Source organism: Vanessa cardui, chromosome 7, assembly GCF_905220365.1.
Source record: "Vanessa cardui chromosome 7, ilVanCard2.1, whole genome shotgun sequence".
Taxonomy (NCBI): Eukaryota; Metazoa; Arthropoda; class Insecta; order Lepidoptera; family Nymphalidae; genus Vanessa; species Vanessa cardui.
Window position 1 is genome coordinate 4442205 of NC_061129.1, and position 25319 is coordinate 4467523.

At 31.9% G+C, this 25319-nt stretch overlaps 3 protein-coding genes across 3 annotated transcripts; 2 read left to right on the forward strand and 1 right to left on the reverse strand.

Moving 5' to 3' along the window:
* Positions 1-32: 32 nt before the first annotated feature.
* LOC124531301 (sporulation-specific protein 15-like) lies at positions 33-12409 on the forward strand. Its single transcript, XM_047105818.1, has 21 exons — positions 33-569; positions 841-882; positions 969-1001; positions 1095-1118; positions 1188-1211; positions 1287-1307; positions 1906-1929; positions 2013-2094; positions 2485-2570; positions 2640-2759; positions 2844-3707; positions 3782-3971; positions 4151-5562; positions 5634-5762; positions 5843-6041; positions 6150-8803; positions 8873-9139; positions 9587-9734; positions 10215-10359; positions 11360-11474; positions 12085-12409. The coding sequence occupies exons 1-21, from the start codon at positions 222-224 to the stop codon at positions 12202-12204; spliced, it is 7047 nt and encodes a 2348-aa protein (XP_046961774.1). The 5' UTR covers positions 33-221; the 3' UTR covers positions 12205-12409.
* A 1-nt stretch (position 12410) lies between these two features.
* On the reverse strand, positions 12411-16327 carry LOC124531303 (integrin beta pat-3-like). Its single transcript, XM_047105819.1, has 8 exons — positions 16135-16327; positions 15625-16031; positions 14813-15311; positions 14406-14740; positions 13919-14020; positions 13638-13845; positions 13076-13448; positions 12411-12696 (listed from the first exon to the last, which is right to left on the reverse strand). The coding sequence occupies exons 1-8, from the start codon at positions 16267-16269 to the stop codon at positions 12494-12496; spliced, it is 2262 nt and encodes a 753-aa protein (XP_046961775.1). The 5' UTR covers positions 16270-16327; the 3' UTR covers positions 12411-12493.
* Positions 16328-18327: 2000 nt separating this feature from the next.
* LOC124531424 (integrin beta-PS-like) lies at positions 18328-24771 on the forward strand. The gene is made up of 8 exons (XM_047106009.1): positions 18328-18501; positions 19333-19730; positions 20258-20756; positions 21097-21434; positions 22147-22263; positions 22668-22842; positions 23265-23643; positions 24400-24771. The coding sequence occupies exons 1-8, from the start codon at positions 18373-18375 to the stop codon at positions 24612-24614; spliced, it is 2250 nt and encodes a 749-aa protein (XP_046961965.1). The 5' UTR covers positions 18328-18372; the 3' UTR covers positions 24615-24771.
* Positions 24772-25319: the final 548 nt, after the last annotated feature.

Consider the following 25319-nt stretch of genomic DNA (forward strand, 5'->3'; position numbering starts at 1 on the left):
TAATTATAAGTCACCATTCCGTCTTGATTACTGATGACAATTAATAATATTTTATATATTTCTTATTTACATTTTACCGTACGTAATAAGGTTGCAAAATATTTTTGAAAATAATGTTATTATGCGTAAAATGATAACCGATGACTATAAAACGTAAAAACTAGAAACGCCTATATGTTTGAACAAATTACATTTACTTACTGTGAACAAAGTTTTCGGCAATGTCATTTATAACGAAAAGAGAACGCGTGTTTAATGAATATGATCTATTTGACCTTCCGGCACGAAATGAAGGTAAACTTAAGGCCTACTCATCATGCACGGATGCGAGGGCATGGTCTCACTTTTGTTCAGACAAAACAGAACATTTAGTCGAGATCATAAAAAGGAATAATGAAACTCATCGCCCCAAATATATACCGACCGACGTGATTGTAAATACTCTAATGACGTCCAAGAATGCAGAGATCGCTCGATTGAAACGCAAGATAGGTGAATTTGAACAAATGTTGGCTGCTTACGATGACTTGGATCTAACGTGTGAACAGAAATGTGATATAGCTAATGCTGTAAGTATATCTTAAAATTATTATAATATGATTTATAAAATGATCAGATAAAGAAGAGTAGAGTTGCCTTAAAGGTGAGAAGACATTGAAAATGTACCGTTTATTCAATATAAGCTGTTCCAAAGGCTTAAATCACGTTAAATTTGGATTTGTACTATCGGATATAAAATTAATTATATATATCAAACTGATAAATCATACACAATCTTCAGTTTTGTTAAATTCTCGATCTACTTAATTACATGGAAAATAAGTACCTTATGTTTTTTAGCATGCAGCTATTAAAGCAGCCAATAAAGAACTGGACGAAATGGTAAGAAAAACAGTCGTTATAAAAACCAATAACGAATAATTAACCTGGATATTGATAGTACTAATTATTATGTTATATTATTACAGTGCCTTGATTTGGATCTTTCTGGTTTCACTGAGGTAAAAAGTTAATAAACAATTATATTAAAACAGAAAATTATACATATAAATATATTAATTAATACTTTTATTCTATCTATTTTTTGTTTTTAGGGAATTGATTCGGAAGCGTTTGAGGTATGTTTTTTTATATTATATACATTTTTTGTTCAGTATAATATATGACATAAATTATTATTTTTTCAGACTGGCAAATCAAGAGGGGACGAGGTATACTTTTAGTTTTTAATTTTTTTATTGAATATAATGTTTAGGCAATTTTAAAAATAACATTATTTGTTACAGCCCAGTCGATACACCGCCGAGGTTAGTAAATTAAATATTACATAAGTAACAGTCTGATGGTCGTATATTTTCAACTTTTTGGGGGAGATCTCAAAGATTATATTACCACGCTGATCTAATGCGAGTTGGTGGAAATACAGCTGGTATATTTTTATGAGACAGTAAGTCTGTATTCTGAATATTGATTTTTCGATGTTTTCGAAGAGAATTATTTGTACATGCAATATTTTGCCGATTGGAAGACATTCACAGTGCCAGACAGACGAAATTGAAAAAAGAGATGTATTTGCTTTGGTGGAAATAGATTAGACGTTTAAACTTGAAGTAAGACATACATTTGACAGATACTTCAGTTTTATATATTTGTATAAATGAAACACATAAAAACACATGTTGCTCTTATTTGAAACCGAGGTTCAAATTTGATTCCACGTTCTTCGATTAAGATTTTGGTCTTCTAGCCGAATAGCCGGCTATATGAGACATAATATGTAATTTTTAACTAGGTCAAATTAAAACGACATGATTGTTTACGGAAAATATATTTCTCCTGAAATTGATGGAACATTCCTCGATAAATAATATATGTTTTAATTCACAATAAGTATTATTTTTGCAGACTGGTAAATCACGTGGTGATGAGGTGAGACATAAAAAGATAAAAATAATATGATTATTATTTTATTTTTTTTAAGTAAGTGTTTTTGAATTAATAAATCTTTTCAGTGGACGATGGGTAAAGCATCAACACCCAGAATGGAAACGAAAGCCAATCAAATTGAAATACCTAAAATGGATGAAAGTACATGTAAGGCAGATTGTTTCTGCATATTAATAATATATAATATTCATTGGTATATAACATCTTTCCTCTACAACATCTTATTGTAAAAGTATCTTGAAAGGGATGGCATTCTGTAGCTGAAAGTCGGGGAAGCAAGCTATTTGATTTGACCAATGAGTGTGCTGTGTTACAGTTGGCCATAAGATTGTACCAACTTATTTTCCGAGAGGCTAAGGCTGTTTCTTACCAGGCTGATATGACAGATTTTAGTATCTGTCATGTCAGCCTGGTATCATAAGCTAACTAACTGTATTACCCGTTTTCCGACTTTCTTTTTTCAATACTGTAGATTTTATAGTGTATAACTAATACTAATCAAGCTTTTTATTTAAAACATCAATTTCATATTATTAGCTGCCCATGATAACAGAATTGATGAATTACAAGAGACTATAATTTGCAAAGATGCCAAATTAAATGCCATGCAAAATACTATTGCGGTGAGTTTTTAATTTTATTTTAGTGAAATATAGAAAAAATATAATTGATATGACATGTATTGTATACAGGTTTTGGAAAATGATGTTTGTGAACCATATTGCATTTACGCACATATTTATACAGCATTAGAGAAAATATTCGGTACGTTGTGCCAAAATGATAAATATAAACAATATTTGGATTTATTGGTGAGTTGCTAATTGAGATGCTACACGTGTATACGTATAGGTTTTTTTAATGTTTTATTTATGCCATTTTTAAATCCTTTACAGACTAATGGGAAAGACATCAGGGGCATAAATATTCAGGGAAAAATAATATTTAAAATTAAAGTTTTAGAGAAATTCAGCCTTGCTCTAATTGCTCCTTGCACACAGGATTCTAATTCAGTAAAAAATGATTGCTCATGTTATCGAGCTGAGATCGTAACACGTGTAGAAAATACTTTTGCATTAACGTCTGCTGAGAGCAAAATACCTAGTTTAGATACGAAACGAGCACATCTTATTGCTGACATTATGCAAAATGAAGATATGAAAGAGATACTCAGCAAAGAGAGCGTATTCCAAAAGATTGAAGACGATCAATTAGATGAATGTTTTGTGGTGGAAGACGACGGTATTAATATTAAAAACATTAAACGTTTGAAAAATTTACAATTGAATTACGATGACCTATTGAATTGTTATGATAATCTGAAACACGAGAGAGATAGCCTTGTTGTACGCTGTCAAAAATACTTTGAATTAGAAAATGAATTGGAATGCTTACAAAATAAACTCAGGGAATATAATGAGCTATGGAAAGACAGAGAATATTATCGCAAGCGTTCGGAAGATCTCGATGCATTGAAAGAAAATTATTATGTACTTTCTGAAGAAACAGCGACTATTGAAACGAAATTAAAGGCTGAGAAGGAAATTAACAAAAATAAATCTGCTACCATTGATGAACTAAGAAATGAAAATATCAAGCTTGAAAACAAAATAAGTGAAATTTGTTTGTCATACGAAAAACAAAGAAATGTTTTAATTTGTAAATTGAAAGAATGTGAGTGTAAAATAATGTGCCAGGAACAACAAATAAAAAGCCTCACAAATCAAATTGATAGTATTTTAAATGGAGATAGCACCAATGTTAGAAACTGATAACAAAATATTATTGTTTTCATACTTTTAATTTTGTTCAGATATTTATTTTGTATTATTAGATTCTTCAAAATGAAGATGATACACAAACTATGGAACTAATGGATGAAATAAAATCACAAAAGGAACAAATAATAAATCTAAAGGATGCGTTGTGTTGTAGTGAAGAGGAGAAACAATACTTTCAAGAGGAGCTTGAGAAAAAACAGGATGTCATCAACGAATTGAAGCTAGAAATAGAGGCTTGGAAAAGTAATACATCAGTCATTTAAAATATTATTAGGTTATTAAATACGATATTATAATTAACATGTCAAACATACTTAGTTAAACTGATGCAATTAAATTTATATATATTTTTTATGAACATTGCTTAATATATTTTCAACTATTTCTTAATATTAATTTTAGCTAAATTAACTTATTTTAAGGTAAATATGAAGATACTAGTCAATATTTAGAAAATTATTTAGAGAAATACCAAGTGCGAATAAATGAATTACAAGATAGCAATAATAGTGCCGTAGAAAATTTAAATTATATCATAAATAGTAAATCTCAAGAAATAAATGCATTAACTGACGAACTTGATCGCAAAAATGTTGAAAACGAAAATCTTGTAAAACAAGTAAAAAGTATATACGACGATTTGGAAAATAAAGTGACATTACTAGAAAGTGAAAAGAAAATTGCAATAAGCTCGATCCATTCCGCAAAAAAAGAAAGTTTAGAAATCCTTCAAAACGTCAAAAATTACGAAAACACCAACATTGAGGAAAGTAGTGAAAGTATAGAAATTAAAGATCAAACAGGAAACCATAGTCCGAGAAGATTAACCGATGGAAGTTTGGAAAGTGATAACGTATATTTCTTAAAAGAAATTCAATTATTACGTGAAATAAACCTAGAAAGTGTTCATTTTTTACAAAATGAAAATGAACAGCTTAAAAGATCTTTCGAAGAAGTCAATCACGAAACAGAAAAATTAAAAAACGCACTATTGAAACAAGAAGATTTCATACAAAAATTTAATAAATTAAAAGAAAGCCACGAAAAACTTTTAAATGAAAAAGCAAGATTACAAGACGATTTAAAAAACAAAACATTTGAGCTCGATAACGTGCTACATGCTTTTCAACTAACGAAAAAAGAAAGTGAATCATTGATGGACCAGTTAAATAAATCTGAATATTTCCAAGAAGAGTATATCAAGTTAAATGATGCTTACCAAAAACTGATAACCGAAAGAAATTTATTACAAAGCAAAATGTCACAAATAGAAAAAGAATTAGAAGATTCACTTAATGCTTATAGAAATATGAGAGAAGAAAACGAAGCATTACAGGTAAACTTGAAGGATAAAATAAATGTAGAGGAATCATTTTCCAATCTTAAAGAAAATTATAAAAAATTAAAAGATATTAGCAATAATTTACAAAGAGACTTTAACGACAAAACTGCCGAAATTATTGACTTATATAACACCTTAGAAAACAAAAGTAAGGAAAATGAGCAGTTAAATGAAAAAATAAAATCCCTGGAGGTTCAAGATCAACAAGCGTCTTCTAGTATAAATTCTTTAAAAACTAAAAATTCACATATGAAATTAAAATTAAATGCGTTAACAAATGATTATGGATTCTTGGAAAGAAACTTTAAAGAATTGACCGAATCTCACGAAAAACTGAAATTAGAGAAAGAAATGTTGGAAAAAGAATTACAAAAGCAACTAGAAATTTTGAATAAATTAGAACAAGAAAATCTCAGTTTAAATAATGAAAGCAAAAGTCTTTTAGTTCATAATGAAGACTTAGAAAATGCTTTGATACAAGCCCGTGTTGAGGTTAATAAATAATATTTGATATTAGATTAATTATGAGGTCAGTAATGATAAATTAATGTAACTATTTTTAGAATTCAACGAAATCTGAATCTCTACATGTCTGCTATCAGGATATTAAAAAAGAAATAGATTGTCTTCGAGACGAAAAAATATCTTACCATAAAAAGATAACCGAGTTACTTGATAAATTAGAGGAATCGGTAAAAGTCTTAAATTGATTTGCTATTATTATAATTATATTACAACTACTTAATTCTTTATAACACATTAATACTTTTAGGAGTTTCTTACAAGCGAACTTTCGGAACAAATTCTTAGTAAAGACAAAAAAATATGTACTTTAGAAAATCATATAAACGATTTAGAAGATGAAATAAGAAAACTACAATACAATTTGAATGAAGTAATTGAATCTGGAGAACAAATAAGACAGCTTAGCTATGAACGAATTGAATCTTTTAGGACGATTGAGGCCCATCGTAATATCTATATATTTTTATTAAATTATATTTATAGAAATTATTTACTTACTAAGTAAGTAATTTACTGTAGTAATATTTTTGCAATTTTACCAAATTTTATTCCAGACTCAAAAGCAACACATAATATGAAAATGGAACAGGCAAAACTACAAAATGAAAATAGAAGCCAGCTAACTTCTTCCAGGCTAACTATGGACAACTCATTAGAAGATGAAAACAAGAACCTTACACTAATAAACGACCTCAGAGAAGAAAGACTAGAAATTATTTCCAAAATAAAAGAATTAGAGCTAAGATACCTTGGAGATACTAACTTATCTAAGATTAACAGCACAGTCAAAGATATTATTATATCGCTGGATCGAATAAATAAATATATTAGTGAAAAAAATTCTTCTTTAGAGAAAACTATATCAAATGTACAAGCTTCTTATCAATTACTTAAATCCAAAGCCCATGAAGCTAAAATTATTGCAGAAAAAGAAAGGCAAAATATAATTAATGAAAAAGAAGAAATATATAGAGGAAGAAAAAAACTCGAAGAACATTTAGAGAACGTCAAAAACGAGAAAATTAATTATGAAAAGGTTATAAAAGATTTAGAAGGAGAAATTATGAATCAAAAATTAATTTTTAATAGAGTTAAAAAATTAAATGAAAGTGATATTGTGAAATTAAGAGAACAAAATACATCTCTTCAAGATCAATACAATAATTCTCTAAACGTTATCAGGGGATTAGAAGAAAAACTTGATACTGAAAGTAGAGACAAAAATACCTACCTAGAACACTTCGAAAAGTCAAAATCTGTCCTAGAAGAAAAGTGCCAAGAAATTTCTAAGCTTCAAAGGTGTTTAGAAGAAATAAAAAATAAACCAACCACAAATTTTACGACTCAGACAGATGTACTTTCAATTAGTCAAGATGTTTACTCTCAAACTGAAACCCAAACCAATTTAAACGAATATAAAGAAGAAAGTAATTATAATATTTTAACAAGGTCCATAGAAAACGCATCCGATTTACTAAAATTAAATAAAGAAAAGGGGAATTTAAATCTTACTGACTTTTTTAAAACTGAAGACGGAAAGCTTACTGTTGATTGCGTGAAATATATCTATATGAACTACAAAGTAAAAAATCTTAGTCTTGGCAGACTTGAACAATATTCTATAACTGATTTACATAATTACGAAATTTTGAATGATAAAGACCGCAAAATATTAGATAACGTTGTTTATGTAAAGCCCCCTGTTTTCAATAATTTAAATTCATCGATTAACAATAATAGTGTTATAGACATTTGCAGTACACAAATGCTAACTAGTACAACTAAAAATACTTGTGAGAATGATAATTTCACAAGCAAAGACCAAACTGAAAGTGTAAAATCATGCAGCATTGATAAAAAACACAAAAACATAGAAAATGATTTTGATAGCAATAATAGCTTTAAAGAAAATATTGCATTTGATGATTCACCTACGTCAACAGATAAAGATATGTTTTTAATTTATAAAGAAAGCCAAAGCATCTTTGATGACCAGGGTAACAATGACAACAAACCTTGGTCTCAAAACGGTTTGACAAATATGATAGTAGAACGAGCAATTATTCACACGAATGAAGACCCACTGCAAAGAAGACATAAAATTATAAGAGATATGAATAAACAATCAGCTGATGGAGAGAGAGACGATGAAAGTATTAAACCGAAACTCAAAATTAAATTACCTAGAGTTTTTAAAGATCTCTCAACTACCACTATATCAGATGCGGATACGAAGTCTTTAGATTCATATAGTAGAACAATAAATGATTCTTCTAGATGGGTAATATATTCAGATACCAAGATAAATAGTACTAGCTCTAAAATCGCAGATAATTCTAACATCACTTCTACAAATTTGAATGTAAGTGATGATCAAGTTATCGATCGGAATCAGAAAATTTCTAAAAATCATGTTCCTTTCAAGAAAGACTTTAAAAAAGTACCAACTAAAAGCTTTAAAAAAAAGCAATATAGATCTAATGATGTCGACACTACAGATACTCAAAAAGGAGAAATACAATCAACCGTCGAATCGGTTTATAATAGTAATTCAAATCCTAATTTATCTCGTATTAACGCTAATACTGCTGTTATAAAAGATATTGTTCGTAATGACATAAATAAACCGAAACTTCGTGAAAATAATAGTTATGGAATAAACTACGTAATGAACTTCGTAAAAAATGATATCGATTTTAATAATCTTGATTTAGATAATGTTAAATCATTGCAGAAAAGTTATAGCGAAAAAAGTATTTTCGTTAAAAATGGATCCTCTCAATCTGAAAAATCTAGCTTATTAAAAACCACACCTGATGAATCTATATCAACAAAGTTGAATGTCAATGCCATTGATCGTGGTATACTAGTAAAATTAGATGTTGCTGAAGTAGATTATCAAAATAAAATACAGCAACTTACTGATACTTTGAAAGTTTTAGAAAAACATTACAAAAATAAATTAGATGCTGTTAAAACGCAATACGAAAATAACATCAAGCATATTATAAGTGAACATAACCAAGGAGTTGAAAATATTCAATATCTTCACGAAGAAGCCGTACATGAAATAATAAATAAACATGGAAATGAAATAGAAAACCTTAGATCTATGAGTATAGAAGCTATGCGTAAAGCAGAAAAACTTGGAAATGAAAATCGTTGTTTGAAATCAAAGCTTAATAATAATAATATGACTTTGGATGAGGTAAGAAAAATATATGCAAAAAAATATTTCTATGTCAACGAAATAAAATTAATTTAATTATTATCGTAGATTCCAGTTAAGATTCTAACGCCAGAATTGAAAAAGAAAAAAGGTAGATCTCGATCAGAAAATAAAACGTTAACAAAAACAATCGTAGACGCTTTTAATGTGAAGCCCAAAAAGAGATCACACGGACCCTGTACTTGTTCACTAGACATGAATATTTCTGATACTATACATAAAATATTCGAACAAGTTGATGTTGATCAACGAAAAATGGCCGAGATGGCATATTTAAAGTATATTGCTAACAAAATATTAAACGATAATGTTGAAGTAAGCAAAGTCACTTTTCATATATACTACGACACAACTTTGATGTAGCATCGGCAAAATTTGTAAAACCGATCACCTCCGAATTAAGTACGCTATCCCAAATTATCAAAATTTATTTCTTATGTGAATATGATCTTTAAACATACCTTATGGCTTGAATTATCATATGACATTATATATGTCAATTTGACACGTCCCTGACGCGAGAATCTATTGCGACGAATAGCATTGAATGCCGCGATAGGGAGGTATTTCGAATGGTTGTGTGAATCGGCAGTTATCGGTTTTATTGAATTTGCCGATGCTACATCTAAGTTATGTCGTACTATACCTATCTCGTTTTTTAAAAATAATTTATTTTCAATAGATTTCAGAATGAGTTGATCTTAAAAAAATAGAGTAACAAATTTATTGATATTGTCATAATTTATAGCATGTTGATTCTAGGTGTTGGACGCTCAGGAGCTATCTTTTTTGCATTTGAAAGTATGTCGTACATGGAAAGCGAGACTAAGCAAGGAAGAAACTCTTCAGAAAAGAATTGACTCTTTAGAGAGCGAATTAATGAATAAACAGCGGCAAACACAGAAAAATAGTTAGTTATTATTACGTATAACGGAGTAACTATATGACAACCTACTGAATTTAATAAAAAATAATCAGAGTATTTTAAAAATTGAATCACGTGTTACCTCTTTAAATCATTTTGTTCGTGTTCGTAAATCGAGTCGAGATGGCCCAGTGGTTAGAACGCGTGCATGTTAACCGATGATTACGGGTTCAAACCCAGGCAAGCACCGCTGTTTCATGTGCTTAATTTGCCTTTATAATTCATCTCGTGCTAAGCGGTGAAGGAAAACATCGTGAGGAAACCTGCATGTGACAAATTTCATAGAAATTCTGCCACATGTGCATTCCACCAACCCGCATTGGAACAGCGTGGTGGAATATGTTCCAAAACCTTCTCCTCAAAGGGAGAGGAGGCCTTTAGCCCAGCAGTGGGAATTTACAAGCTGTTATTGTTGTCGTAAATGATAAGAGGAAGTTTAATCACAAAAATTTTATTTGTTTGTAGTGGCTGACCTAGATCGTAAGGTAGCAGAAGAATGGCGTCGCCTACAAGAAGTGAGGGAAGCGGTTTGCAGAAGTACTCCAAACCCAACTCGTGATAATAGTCCAGAGTTAACAAAGAAAACACCAGCTATTGCCGAGAAGGACGTGTACGTATAAGTGCTTTCACTATCTTTAAAATTAAATTAAATAATCTGTTAGGAAAAAATCGAAACGCACTTCAGAACACCAAAGTCTACACCCCGTAAATATCTTATTAATTTTTTAATGTAAGGCTTTGATACTATGCAATATATACTATGTCACTTTTTTATGAAATTAGTAATGATTTGTTGACTAGTCGACAGGTGTAATAAAATCTTCAATTTCTGTGAATTAGGTACTACCCTTAAAACTGGGCGTTTTAATCAAAAAATTTGAAACCAATTAATCGCACTAAACTTTTTAGTTTAAAATATTCTAAAAATGGCTTGTTAAGAGACACAAATGATTAGTGAAGAAAGTCAATTTCTTAAAAGTATATAATAAAAAAATCTGGTCGTGCAAAAACGTCAAAATTAATAATTATAATCAATACTATATATTTGTATACACGTCTACTAATGTGTACAATTTTTGTAACCCTTGTAAATATATCTTCATATTTACCTGACATATTTTTTGGAGTCATTATTATTTTCATTATAAGGAGATACATAGTTACCTCAATTGTTCCTGTATATTTAACCAGCTTCATATATTCTATGGAGAATAATAATGATGATAGAATTTTCATTAGCCGAACCTAACCTAAAAAAAGTTTTTTTTTAATGGAATAGGCGGACGAGCATATGGGCCACCTGATGGTAAGTGGTCACCATCACTCATAGACAATGACGCTGTTATAAATATTAACTATTCCTTACATCGTCAATGCGCCATCAACCTTGGGAACTAAGATTTTATGTCCCTTGTGCCTGTAGTTACACTGGCTCACTAACCCTTCAAACGGGAACACAACAATACTGAGTACTGTTGTTTGGCGGTATAATTACTGATAAGTGGGTGGTACCTACCCAGACGGGCTTGCACAAAGCCCTACCACCAATTATAAATAAAGACAATAATAATACTAATAAAATGTATTAATCAAAACTTTAATTTTATTAGTTGTCACTGCAATTCGTTAAGCAAGATGGCTGTTGGCGAAAGGCGTTCCGCTGGAGATCTAGAGCCCAAACAAACATGCACTAGATCTAAGCGTGGAAAATTGGAGACACATAGAGTTAGTATGGTTTCTACTAACATATTTAAGTAATTTACTTTGTAAGTATACTTTATATAATATGAAAATCAGCATTATCTTCTGGTGCTCCTCAGTTATCTACGATTTACGATTAAGAGATCCTTGCAGTCATGCATGTCTAAATAACATACTTTATAAATAACATTGTCACCGTAGTAAAAAGCTCTTATGTATAGTCAGGCTATTGTAAGCCCCACCCCATAGCCCTACGTATCTCAAAATAGTGTACTACAACATATAGCTATTGCTTAAACTTGTCATTAGAACCCATAAATTTGTCGCTCCCTTCGCTCTATCCTGGGACCAGCGCTACAAGATTCATATTAGTGTCTGTGATAGTCAAATGAATATCTTTAGTTATATCAATATAATTTAGACGACCTCCGTGGTCCAGTAGTGTGTACATCGGTTTTCTGGACGAGTCGATGTAGTAAATGTTGATTAGTTTTCTATGTTGTCTTGTGTCTGGGAGTTTGTGGTACCGTCGTTACTTCTGATTTTTCCATCATACAAGTGCTTCAGTTATTTACATTGGGATCAGAGTATTGTATGTGATGTTGTCCAATATATATATTTTTTTTTATTATAGGCAGTCCTCGCTAAGCTTGATACTGAGCAACGTCGAGAAAAGAAAATTTACAATGACGAGACACCGACACGTCTCAAACGTTCGCAAGATCGCCAAAATACTCGGGCGGCCAAAAAATAGTTGACAATCTGAAAATGGATTCCAATAAAATACCCAAAAATAATTTAACTACACGAATCCTTCAATATGACGAAATTATTAAAACCAGTGTAAAAGTCGATGTCGGTGTTGTTTTTGTATTTATTTTTACAAATGTTTTATACTAATTTATATACGTATTGTGTATTAATTAAATTTTATGTGACGAAAAAAATAAAAAACGAAAATTAAATGTGTTTTAACTTTATTACCATTTAAAAATTAAGTTTCGTTAATTCGTCATTTACATTATACATATTTTTGTATATGATCAGCCGTCATAGGCGGGATTCTGGAAGTTTGTAGCTGGTGATTGATACAAAGGATTTATAGACGTATCGAATCCTGCAGCAGCAGACTCATTTGCAAATTTGTCATATTCCCTTTTATCGTGTAAGTCCACTAGAATTTTCCAAGCAATGAGAGTTATCAATCCAATCAACAATACCGCACCTATGACACTTCCAACAGCAACTATAAAAGAAAAAAACAGTAAAGCGATGTATACAGGTCCCACATTTAGTTAGTTTTGTAGTCTTGGAGAATGTTTTAGTATAACGGTTATATTGTAAGATAAGAGGAATATATTGAACTACTACAATGAGAGGAGTCATGAGGTTTTAACGGTATTTAAAATATTTTTACAATATTATGATCTTATAATCGGAAATAAAAACATAAGCACAAAAATAAAATACTTGATTTATCCTTGATACATCTTATGTACTGTAAAATTAAAAAAAGTATCATTATAATACACAATTAAAATAATGTATATGAAAACTCCTCTTGATGAAAAAAACATTTTTAACATATCTTTGGTTAGTGGTGGATTCTGAATGAATGTACTTACTCCACACATTAGCAATTGGTGGCTTCTCTAACTCGTTCTGAATAATAAGATGCAATTTGCTGTTCGAAGACGTTGAATAATAATACTTAAACACAAAAATTTGTTCATCTTCCAAGACTTTCCTACACCAGTACTTAGCCATGTACCAGTCTGGTGAATTTATTTCTGTCTTGTTAACAAGAGTAACCTCGGTGTTTGTTTGATTGAATTTCAAATCGCAATCTTTTTTATTTTCGTTGAAATTACAATATGCAAAATCTTCCAACTCCTTGCAACGTTTCATTGCTACTTCTTCACAATCGTCACAAAATTGACCAGAACAAACTTTACATTCGCATTTCCCACACGAACATTCACCATTGCCCGAACATACCTGATACGCAATTTCACATTTACTATCAAGTGTAATTGCTATAGAAATTATAATACTTTACTTGTAACTATAGTGTGGACTTAATGTTTTCAGATATATTTTCAACAATTAATTCATATAGTATTCATCAGAGAATTAGTGTTTCGTTTAACTGTTCTCATTTTGAAGTAAAAAATATTTGTACGTTACCTCTTTAGAATAAGGAGCTTTGCAGCTTTCATTATTAATAGGACACCTGCAATCTTCACCGATCCAATTGGGAGAACATTGGCACTGTCCATATTTGCATATACCATGATCAGCACAAAGTAAACCTTCAGGGCTGGGGCATGCTGTGTCGTCATATTCACAGTATGGACCCGAGAAACCTGATAAGCATGGGTCACATTTCCCGCAGCTATATCAATAAAAAGAGCTCTCATTAATCTCACACTGTACAAGACAGATTTTATAACAAGTTCCTTAATTACCTGCAAGTGCCACGTCCGCTACAGGGTAGGGTTTGGTTATTCTTTTTACATTGGTCTTCGTCGTCTGTGGAAATTCCGTTACATTGACAAGTAGATCCATACCTGAAATAATTCATAATAAAAATGATAGGTGTCTTGGAACGAAGCTGCTATCACTGTATATATAACATTGTGAATATTAAATAAAGGTGCAATATAAATAAATTAACAACGTTTGAGGATAATCGGGGTGAAAATTGTGTTTTAAAATGAAAAATTCGGTATGAATTAAAACAATAGCAAAAATTGAGTTAAGTTGAGGTTATAAAAAGCGTATTCAATAGAAATAGACAAAAATAATGTAAAGATCGAACAGAACTCTTTATCAAAATTAGTTAAGTACGAGTGCCGTGCGATCACGCTGGTGACGCCGTAATTAGAAGCTATTTGGATATTCATTGTAAAATATATAGCATCATTATAAATGTAAATAAAATAAAAAGACTACCTATCACTATCGCAATTGCAAATTCCACATTGGTAAGTCCCAGCATTGTTACACATATCCGAATTATCTATCCCTCTTCCTGGTTTTTCACAGTCACACTGACAATATATATCAACCTCTATTTTCAATTTTTCATTTAACATTCGGGGTCCAATTTCCACATTGTATTTGTAGTCATTTTTTGGAGGACACGATGTTATTGTTAGTGTACCAGTTAATTCAACTGATTGATTATGTTTGAGCTCACATTCATTATCTCTGCTACAGTCTTGATCAAGTATCAATTGCATAAAAGATGGAATCTTAAAGTCTAGATAAACTTTCCTAATTAAACTCTAAAAATAAAAGATAAATTGTTGTAGTTGATTAAGTAACTTGGATTAGAAATCAAAAATAGAATAGCTTACCAGGTATTCTGTTTTAATAACATTTACAAGAGTTGAATCTGCTTTCAATGGAACATATTTCGAACCTAATACTTTTTTCTCTAAAGCCTTGTAGTGTGGTTCGACTTTTTTATCAGCAGAAAATATAATCATGATGTTATTTTCTGCTGCTACTTTATTTATTTGACTTACAGATGGATAGTCTAATTCTAGCTCCATTTGGTACGTGTTATTAACCACATAACATTTCATATCATGTGGACTAGCAGCTCCGACAAATTTTCCATCTCCCGCGCTGTGGTACGTAGAATCTGTACTTAAAACAATAATTCGTCGTGCGTTATCTCTCCAACCCACTTCCTTTTTGCAAACCATTGCTTGCATTAAACCATCTAGACTGGCTTCGGGATCATCATAATTGGAACCATTTGGTTTTTCTTTTAAAGCTTCTGCGAATTCGTTCATGTTGTCAGTCAATGACAAATGATTTTTAAACGAATATGAGTTTTGTTGAGTGTCACTAAAATTAAGAGTTTGTAATTAATGTATAATTTCAATCCAGGCAAGCACCATTGAATGTTAATGTGCTTAATTGTTTATAATTCATCTCATGTTCAGCGGGGAAGAGATATATCTTGAGGAAACCTGTATGTGTCTAATTTTATAGAAATTCTACCACATGTGTATTCCACCAACCCCAATTGGAACAGTGTGTTTGAACGTGTTAGGCCTCTTCTCCCCAAAAAGGGAGACGAGGCTTTAGCCTAGCAGTGGTAAATTTACAGTCTGTTTTTGTTGTTGTTCAGAATCTAAGTATGTTATTATTTACTTACTCAACATATGGCAAAGAGTTTTTCTCGACGAAACTTCCAACACCTAAGCGCACGTTATTTGTGAGCTTAATTAGTTCGTTGTATATATTGAATCCTTGATTTTTAAGTGTTTCCGCATGTTTCGTCATCGTATGGGAGTAATCCATCAAGTAATATACATCTAACGGATAATCTTTTGCTGGTTTATATGACATCGAAATTTTTACCGGTATTCCGGGTCTCGCCTTAATATTCAAAGACTGCGGTCTGAATTGAATGACCGGTTCTCCTTTTTCCCCTGCATTGAAATCTTTGTTTAACGTTACATTCTTTTCTGATTCTGGATCATATATAGGGGTTCCTTTACACCAATGTTTGCTCTCGTCTGCCTGAATTCTGGACTTGCATCTTGAGCCTTCGTGCTCTTCCTGAAATGTTTTTGGCATTGAACAGAATATTTTTTATTTACTATACATAGTGTTTTATATATAGAAATTGATATATATTTTAAGTAAAACGAAGTTTCCTTACGGCAGAGCACCAAACACAACGATCAAACGCATAGCCAATGCAAGAACCACATGTTTCAAAATCACTGCAGCCTGTTTCACAAAAAACTACACATATTTTCATGCATAATAAAAATAATATAAATTTTAAGCACATTATTATAACTCATAGACGTAGGGCGTAAGAAATGATTGATTCATGGTGTATTAATAAATTCTGTGTAATGTTTATAAGGAAAATGAAGTGTCATTTTAGGAAGGTTTTTCACTGTGGGATGTAATATAAAATAACATCAGACGATTTAAATTAATATCGTATAATTTTTAATAGACCTCTCACGTGTAGCCAAGTGAGATAGCCCAGTGGTTAGAATATGTACATCATAAACGATGAATGCGGAGGTCAAACACTGCACCACTGAATTATCATGTGTCCAATTTCAAGGAAATTATATGCTCTTAAGCTTTTCTCCCAGGGAGAGGAGGGCTTTTTCTCGCTGGGAAAACGCTTTACGCGCTCCCTCACGTGATGGAAAGTGGGGGTTAGGGTGTGGGACTCCCCGGTTCCCTGGACGCCGACTGCGCCCAGATCCACCTGGTTTACCCACTAAAAAACCAGCGGTACCCTCTCCATCTTTCGGCGGGCGCCACGGGATCGCTTACGCATGCTACCGTGACGCCCTGACGGTCGGCCCGCCTATACGGGCCTCCAACACCTAGGGAGGATTCCCGGATTAGGGAGAGGAGGCCTTAGCCAAGCTTTGGGCAATATACAAATTATACATGTGGGTTTGTGTGTATGCATATATGTATGTGTTATGTACAAGCAGTCCATCCCAGCACATGTTATCACAGTTAAAGTTGAAGAAGTTTCCAAAATATGTTGCGAAAGGAGTAGGTAAGACCTATAGTTTCGGAGATCTTATGATCAATCAGTCAGTGATATTTCGCATACATTTATACAAAATCGTTCTCTGAAAAGCGTTAATGATCTAATATTTATGTATATTGGTATAGTCTGATTAAAATTTTATTTAAGGATATAGACAAATTCCAAATAACATTTTTTTTTTGTCAACAATACACAACACTTTTTCTATCTTGGATATAAATATATTTCTTAATTACATAAAGTGTCAATTTTAGGATATATTTTATATCTTGATATTTTATATCCCATAGTGGAAAGGGAGCTTAACGCTACTATAATCGACTGTATTATGAATAACTAATGACGGAAAATTAATTTAAGCTCTACTATCTCGGATTTCATGTATTGATTTCGAAGTTCACAAACAATATTTTTGAGCAAAATCTTCTCATACATTCAAAGGTTGACGAAGTTTTTTTAATAGAATACAGCGGAGAATTTACATATTAATTTGATGATATGCACAGCTTACGGTAAAATATATGCCAAACAATAAAAAAAGACATAAAACCATATATACCATGTTTGTTATAATACTGCGTTATCTTTAAAACAGTTGATCTTAATAATGTATATGAGATTAATAAAGGAGGTATATTTTTATTAATTTAAAAATATAATCATAAAATAACAAAATGAAGTCTGGATATTTAAATACCGGCTTCAACGTAATTAGACATTTATATTTTCCTGGTTGAGTTATCCTCATGTAAAGGGGCAGTTCATATTATAATATTTTTAAAAAGCGTAAATTTATAGACTAAAAAATAAATTTACGAATAGGCAACAAAAAATTGTTAAAAAAGATTTCAAGTACCTGATAAGCAATCATGTCGTGACAAAACAGCTCACACCTAATAATTCTGTCATTCAGTAATTATGGTTTTTTATTAAAACATTCGAAGCGCTAAAGAAAGAAAATTAATGAGTTCTCTGAGTTTTACAGTAATATTTTTTAAAATAAAGCTTACTTGCTTTTTGTTTCCAAAACTGCAATTATTTAGAACGAATCTATGATATCTTCGACAACGTAATATGTTCAGATTTGTTATGAGCAGAAGTTAACAATTTTTTCGCTTATCTTCAAAGTTGCCTATGTTTCTGTACTTAATACAGATCACCGAAAAATACGCAATTGTATTGTAATAGGTTAAGGGTATTTGAATATCATTAAATAACAATAACTTTAATAATGATAAGACACTATTGTATCCTTCCCTTAAATGCCACACAGCACGTGCACATTTTTCCTTAATTTAACATTTTAATACGAGTAATGTTCTGAATATTTAAACGTTTTTTAATACGACGGAACATTTTCAGATCACAATGATAATTATTTCGTATTCAATTTTGTTTATTTTCATTCCAATTGTGTTAACTTCAAACTCGTGTAAACAGCATAAAACTTGTAATGAATGTATTAGAGATACCAGTATATGTTCGTGGTGTTCTATGGTAAGTGAACATTTCATTGGATACTTAAAATAATACACTAATTTAATAAGTGAGTAAAACTTAATAAAAAATACTGAGGTATTTATCACTATCATATAAATTATGGTGTGTTATGCATATGTTAGTAAATAATGCTTAATAGGTTTCTTAAAAAAATGGGTATTTGGAGGAAATACCGACGAGTATTTCACGCTTGTTTTGCCCTTAGTGTACCTTATTTTAAAATAAATGTCGGCTGTGAATTATTAAAACTTGTGTTGTAATTAAATACTGTCATTATAAAATTTAAATATAGAGTGACTTAAATTGATTTATACTTATGCTTATTACGCGAGAGCTAAAAGCTTATTAAGACAGCAAACGTTTTCGCATCCATCACTATCACTTTATATTATAAAACAAAGTGGGGAACTGGGGTAGGGGAAGACCGGGTCTATCTGTCGGTACGTTCGCGGTAAACTCCTAAACTACTAAACAGATATTCACGAGGTTTTCTCTAACAGACCGAAGGATTCATAAGGAAGTTTTGGTTTTATAATTTATTACGGTTTTCGTGTAAATAAGTTGAAATAGAACGACAATTATTAAAATTGTCAGAAAAAAGCAACAAAAACAATGTAAAAATATTAAAAAAAATGTTATGTCTACCCGTGTGAAGTCGGGACGGGCCTCTAGTTATCGAATCGAGACACACGGTAGCGTGTCAGCCAAGTTCAGGTAACAGAACTGGCGAGTAGCACCGTGTGTAATTTTACACGAACCATTTGGTAAAATTATCAGAGTTCAGTTAGTGATAAGTTACATTATAACAAAACAAAATTTTATTTTCAGGACAATTTCACTGGCACTAACAGGTGCACGTCGGAAAAAGAAAATCTAGATAGTTGGTGTTTAGCTGATCATATAATAAATCCAAAACATAATGTTACCATAACGGAAAATCTTGATTTCAATTCTGAAATCGGTAAAGTTGTACAAATAAAACCGCAGAAAATAAATATCGATATGAGACCCGGTGAAACGGTTAATTTTTCATTCTCATTTAAAAAAGCCGACAACTATCCCGTCGATCTATATTTCCTTTTCGATGGATCTTCTTCAATGGAACAGATTAAGAATAAAACTGCCAGTAAAAGTGAGGATATATACAGAATGATGCAGAATATGACCAACAATGTATTTTTGGGAATGGGAACTTTTGTAGATAAAAATGCACTACCATACACACAGTAAATATCTCCTTATAATTACTTTTTTAATAACATCAAATGCTATAACTACTAAAGCTAATTTAGACTTTTTAAATAGAGTACGAAATTTTTTAATGTAGTTTAAATTTGTAGCCTATATGTTTTGTCAAAATGTGAATGGATATGCGGATCATTATGGTGCTAGCATAGATATCTCCGACGCTTACAGGGCGACGATGACAGAAGGCATTTTTTACTCTAAGCTGGTACTAGCTAGTAAAAAAGCATTGACAACACACCTATTGACCTTTGACGACCTCCGAGGTAGAATAGTGTGTACACCGGTTTTTATGAGTACGCCTTTCTGAGATTAGAGAGATCTCGTCCCGGGTTCGATTCCCGGCCGAGTCGATGTAGAAAAAGTTCTTTAGTTTTCTATATTATCTTGGGTTAGGGTGTTTTGTTTTGTGATTTTCCATAACAAGTACTTTAGCTACTACATTGGAATCAGAATAATGTATGTGATGTACAATATTTCTTAATGTTAAAAAATTTAATTATTTCAGATTCAAAAATAGTACACTGACTTACTCTTTTCGTAACAGACTAAAATTGACTGATAATTTTGAGACTTTTAAGAATATAGTAAAGGACTCTGCTTTTGGATCAAACTATGATGTACAAGAAGGAACTTTAGATGCTCTTGCGCAGGTTATAGTCTGTAAAGACGAAATAGGATGGAGAAACGAATCCAGAAAGATAATAATAGTTTTAACTGATCAATCTTATCATGCAGCCGGTGATGGTAAATGGGCTGGTATCTTTCAACCTTACGATGGCAAATGTTACACAGTAAATGGTGTTTACACAAAGGAACTTGAAATGGATTATCCCTCAGTTGGCATAATAAATAAACTAGCAGCTGAAGACGAGATAACAATAATATTTGCAGTTGGAAATGACGTACAAAACATATATGAGTCTTTAAGTCAAAGAATAAGCGGCTCTAAAATGACGACTTACAAGGGAAGAGAAATGGCTGTCATATTGAAATCGATCTACAAGGTAACCAATAACTATCTATCTATCTATATAGCTATTCATACATTCTAGAAATCTATACATATTATAAAATTGGAGTGTCTGCTTGTTATATTAAAATTTAAAAAAAAATTACCAATTTTTGTCTGTCTATCTGGCTGTTTGTTCCGGCTTATCTCTGGAATAGCTGGAACGCATTTCAGATTGGTTTAACATGCTCTAAACTTCCTCCTCAAAGGGAGAAGAGGATTTAGCCTTAGCTCAGCTTTGGGAAGTTGACAGGCTGTTGTTGTTGTCGTTGTTGTAAACGCGAACGTATTCGGGTCACATGTAGTCTTAAATAAGCAATCCTCAATTGTTACAGCAAATGATTCGCAGCTTAAAGTTGAAAGTGCACATGAAGAGCGATCAACGTGACGATATACAAATATCATTTAATCCTGATTGCTATAAACACAGCGAAAATCGTAATTGTCGTGTAATGGGAAGCGAAGAAAAGAAAATCACTGGTACCGTCAAACTCTTGCGATACTTTGGCACTGAGAATATCAATATAGTTGTTGTATTTGAAGGGATCAAAGAGAACTTGAAAATAAACATAAATGTGTTGAGCTCTTGCGATTGTGAGACAAAACATAATTCGTCGCTTTGTAACTATGGCGGGACACGGCGATGTGGTATTTGTGAATGCTACCAGGATAGGTAAAGTTAAATAAATTATAATGGTTATATTAACTACTTTATTATGGAACACAATATAACACGATATACATTTATGACTTATTATACCTATGCGGCAACGCACCTGCAAGCCCCCTGGTGTTGCAGATGCCCATGGGCGGTGGTAGTCACTTTCCATCAGGTGAGCCTCCTGCTCGTTTGTCACCTATGTCATAAAAAATATATCTTCTATTACAATAACTGTGGTAACGAAAGATGAGTACGATGTCCAATACAGTTTTTCCAAGTTAAAAGATTCAGTTAGCGTATACCTGAAGTTAGCTCCTAGGAACTTCACGTTGCTTGCACGGTGTTGCCATCCGTTGAGATATAATTTAACCGGAAATCGGATGGCGATACCAGTAATGATTTTTAATTTAGATTATGTAATAAAATCTCGAGTTATAATAAATACAATTGAATAATTTGACAAAAAAAGACCCGCTGAATTTCTTTCGTCGGTTCTTCTCAGGTCAGGGTGTTCCTTTTTCCGAACCGGTGGTAGTGTTTAATTTGACCATTAATAAGTAATTGTAATGCTTATATATTGAATAAAGGAATTTGAGTTTAAGTTTGACGTAGGTAATATGGTTGGAGAACGAGAAATCGATTTTACATCTCTACGTTTTTGCTATTCTTGAGTTAGTATTTTAACCATCGTTCTTTTTTTGAATTATTTCATCAATTTTTTTAGATATGGTGATAAATGTAGCAACCCGAATGACAATTCGACTTGCATAGCGCCTGATGACGATGTTATATGTAGTGGTCACGGCTCTTGCATACGTGGGAAATGCTTGTGCAGAGACGGGTAAGTATATCACTTTATAACGTCCATTTCTTTAAGCTATAGGTTTACGGATGATCATATGGGCCACCACACATCATTGACCACATGGGTATATAGACCACAGACATTGGCACTGTTAGAAATATTACCCATTTCTCATATCCAATAAGTGCGATCCAATAGGTCACCAACCTTGGGAACTAAAATTGTATGTCCCTAGTGCCTGTAGTTACACTTGCTCACTCACCCTTCAAACCGGAATACAACAATACCAAGTACTGTGTTTGGCGGTAGAATATCTGATGAGTGGGTGGTAACTACCCAGACGGACTTGCACAAAGCCCTACCAGCAAGTAGTACCAAAATTATAGATATGAAGTATGAGATTATTTAAACTAAATACAAATTCGTAATTTCAATTCTAGATATGAACGTGAATACTGCGAATGCATTCGAGATAGCTGCTTGAAAGACGCTAATGGCATTTTGTGCTCTTACCCCAATGGGAAATGCGACTGTGGCGTGTGCAAATGTAGCCCAGGCTGGGTCGGAGATGTGTGTGCTTGTCCAAATGCAACAGACTGTACGGATGGAAATAACGTAAGTTTTTGTATCTTATAGTTAAAAAATAGTAACAGTCATAAGCTCCTCTCCTTTTAAAGATTAAGCTACGAGCAGTATATCAATATTTCGTTTCTTTTGTCTACTTAACCCAAAGATATTCGGGTAGAGAATGACTGAATTGTAAAACCTCAATATATTGCTTTAAATATTTAAAGCCAATCAATTTAATATAATACTTTCATATTGACATTTACATTTTGTTTCCTGAGTTTTTTTTCATAAATTCCGGTAAGGTAACATTCGACTAAGAATTCAGTGTTATTTGCATGACATAATAATTAATAGTTTTTCCGTTTTCAATTTGAGACAATGTTAGTTACAGATACATAACTATTACTTACTTATATGCAGTTGCAGAATTTCAAATAACGTTTATCAATAATGTATTTTCATTTCAGATATGCAACAATCGTGGTATATGCGAATGTGGCGCCTGTCAATGCCAGGACATAGCCGACTGGGATGCTAGAACTGTCATTAGCAAATATTGTAAACTCACTTGTGGCGAAAAGTCCTGCCACGAACGCCAGTGTCTTAATCTTGAACCGCTAGCATTGTGTTATTTACAAAAATCGTATTGCAAGAACTATGAAAATGTTATAATTACCACTGAGAAGAATCTAACAGCGTATAATGAGAGCGACGATTGGTATCAATGCCCAAAGCTACGCATCGATGTAGGGTGTTACACGAGATTCATATATCGCTACAGCAAAGATAAATACGAACTTGAGATGAAAATTCAATCGGAATTTGATTACGCTGAGACATATTATGGTGCGTATATAACATAAAAGTTCAATAAATTTTTTACTAAACATAAATTAAAAAACAGACAAAAAGGAAACACTGAAACAAAAATATTTGTAACAATTAAAAAAAAATTATATATTATGACATTCGTGATAAATTTATTAATAATTATTATTCAACTTAAGAAGTACTAGCAACCCGCCCGGGTTCCCGCGGTTGCTATACTGATACTAAATATACTAGAAAATTCTTTAAATTACTTCTAAAATTATTTATCAGTGTTTCTTTACTATATTACCTATATGTATTATATTCAAAAACCTTCCTCTCGAATTACTCTACCAATTATAAAAAATTAAATAAAGTAACAGCCTGGTAAATTTCCCACTGCTGGGCTAAGGCCTCCTCTCAAGGGGTTGGTAAAATGCACATGTGGCTGAATTTCGATGAAATTATACACATGCAGGTTTCCTTACGATGTTTTCCTTCACCGCCGAGCACGAGATGAATTATAAGCACAAATTAAGCACATACATATAGTGGTGTTTGCCTGGGTTTGAACCCGAAATCATTGGTTAAGATGCACACGTTCTAACCATTGGGCTATCTCAGCTCTGAAATAAAAAAAATAAAAAAATGGATCAAAATTATTTGCGTAATTTTAAAGATCTAAGCATACATATTGACAGACAGCGCTAAGCGTCTTTGTTTTATACTATGTAATGATTATATCTTGTCTGTAATTAAGTATGTTAATCTGAATCTTATTTCTGTTCACAGTAATTGGTGGGACATGTTTAGCGTTGCTAATTCTAATCGGCCTGGCGACCATCATAGCTTGGAAGTACCTCACGGACAAACGAGACCGTCGGGAATATGAGCGTTTCGTTAAAGAAGCAGCCGCCCAGCTATCGCCATGCGACAACCCCATTTACGAGCCAGCAACTACAACGTTTCACAATCCAGCGTTTAGAAAGAGATCATTTGTCTCATAATGTCATTTTTTTTTAAATTAAATATATGTATAACAGTTAGTTAAGTGGTAGAAGTCGTCACGGAATAAAAAAGCGTAATCCAGCGAAGCAACTTTTGACTCTTTTTTTCTCTATATCTTTAAATTATGTACAGTTTTATTTTAAAATTATTTTAAATAACAATATAATAAATAAAAATTTTAACAAAAAGAAAAACCGACTTCTAACAAAACACTATTTCAAAACAAATGAATATGCGCTAAAAAGTAATAAAAATAATTGCGTATTTAACATATTTTTTAGAGTCCTACTAAGTAAAATGAAATGAAAAGTATTAGACTACTTAAAAGTTGATTTACGATTATATAACGTAGTTATAGTTATTGGTATATTTGGAGCCGGTGTAATAATGTAAATGAAAGGTAGTGCTTCCCGTGGGGTCGGGAAGCACTACCTTTCAAATAAAAAAAATTATCAAAATCGGTCCACCCAGTAAAAAGTTATAGGTAACAAACATAAAAAAAAAGTACAGACGAATTGATAACCTCCTCCTTTTTGAAGTCGGTTGAAAAGCAACTGAGTGTTCTACACCTCTCAATTTTTTGGGTTTTCATTTAAAAATATCAGTTATATTTTGCAGCATTTCGCAACTTGTATTCATTCTGAGTATTTTACTAATCTATTTTTCACTTTTATAAAAACGTAACTGTTTATTATGTTTAGTTT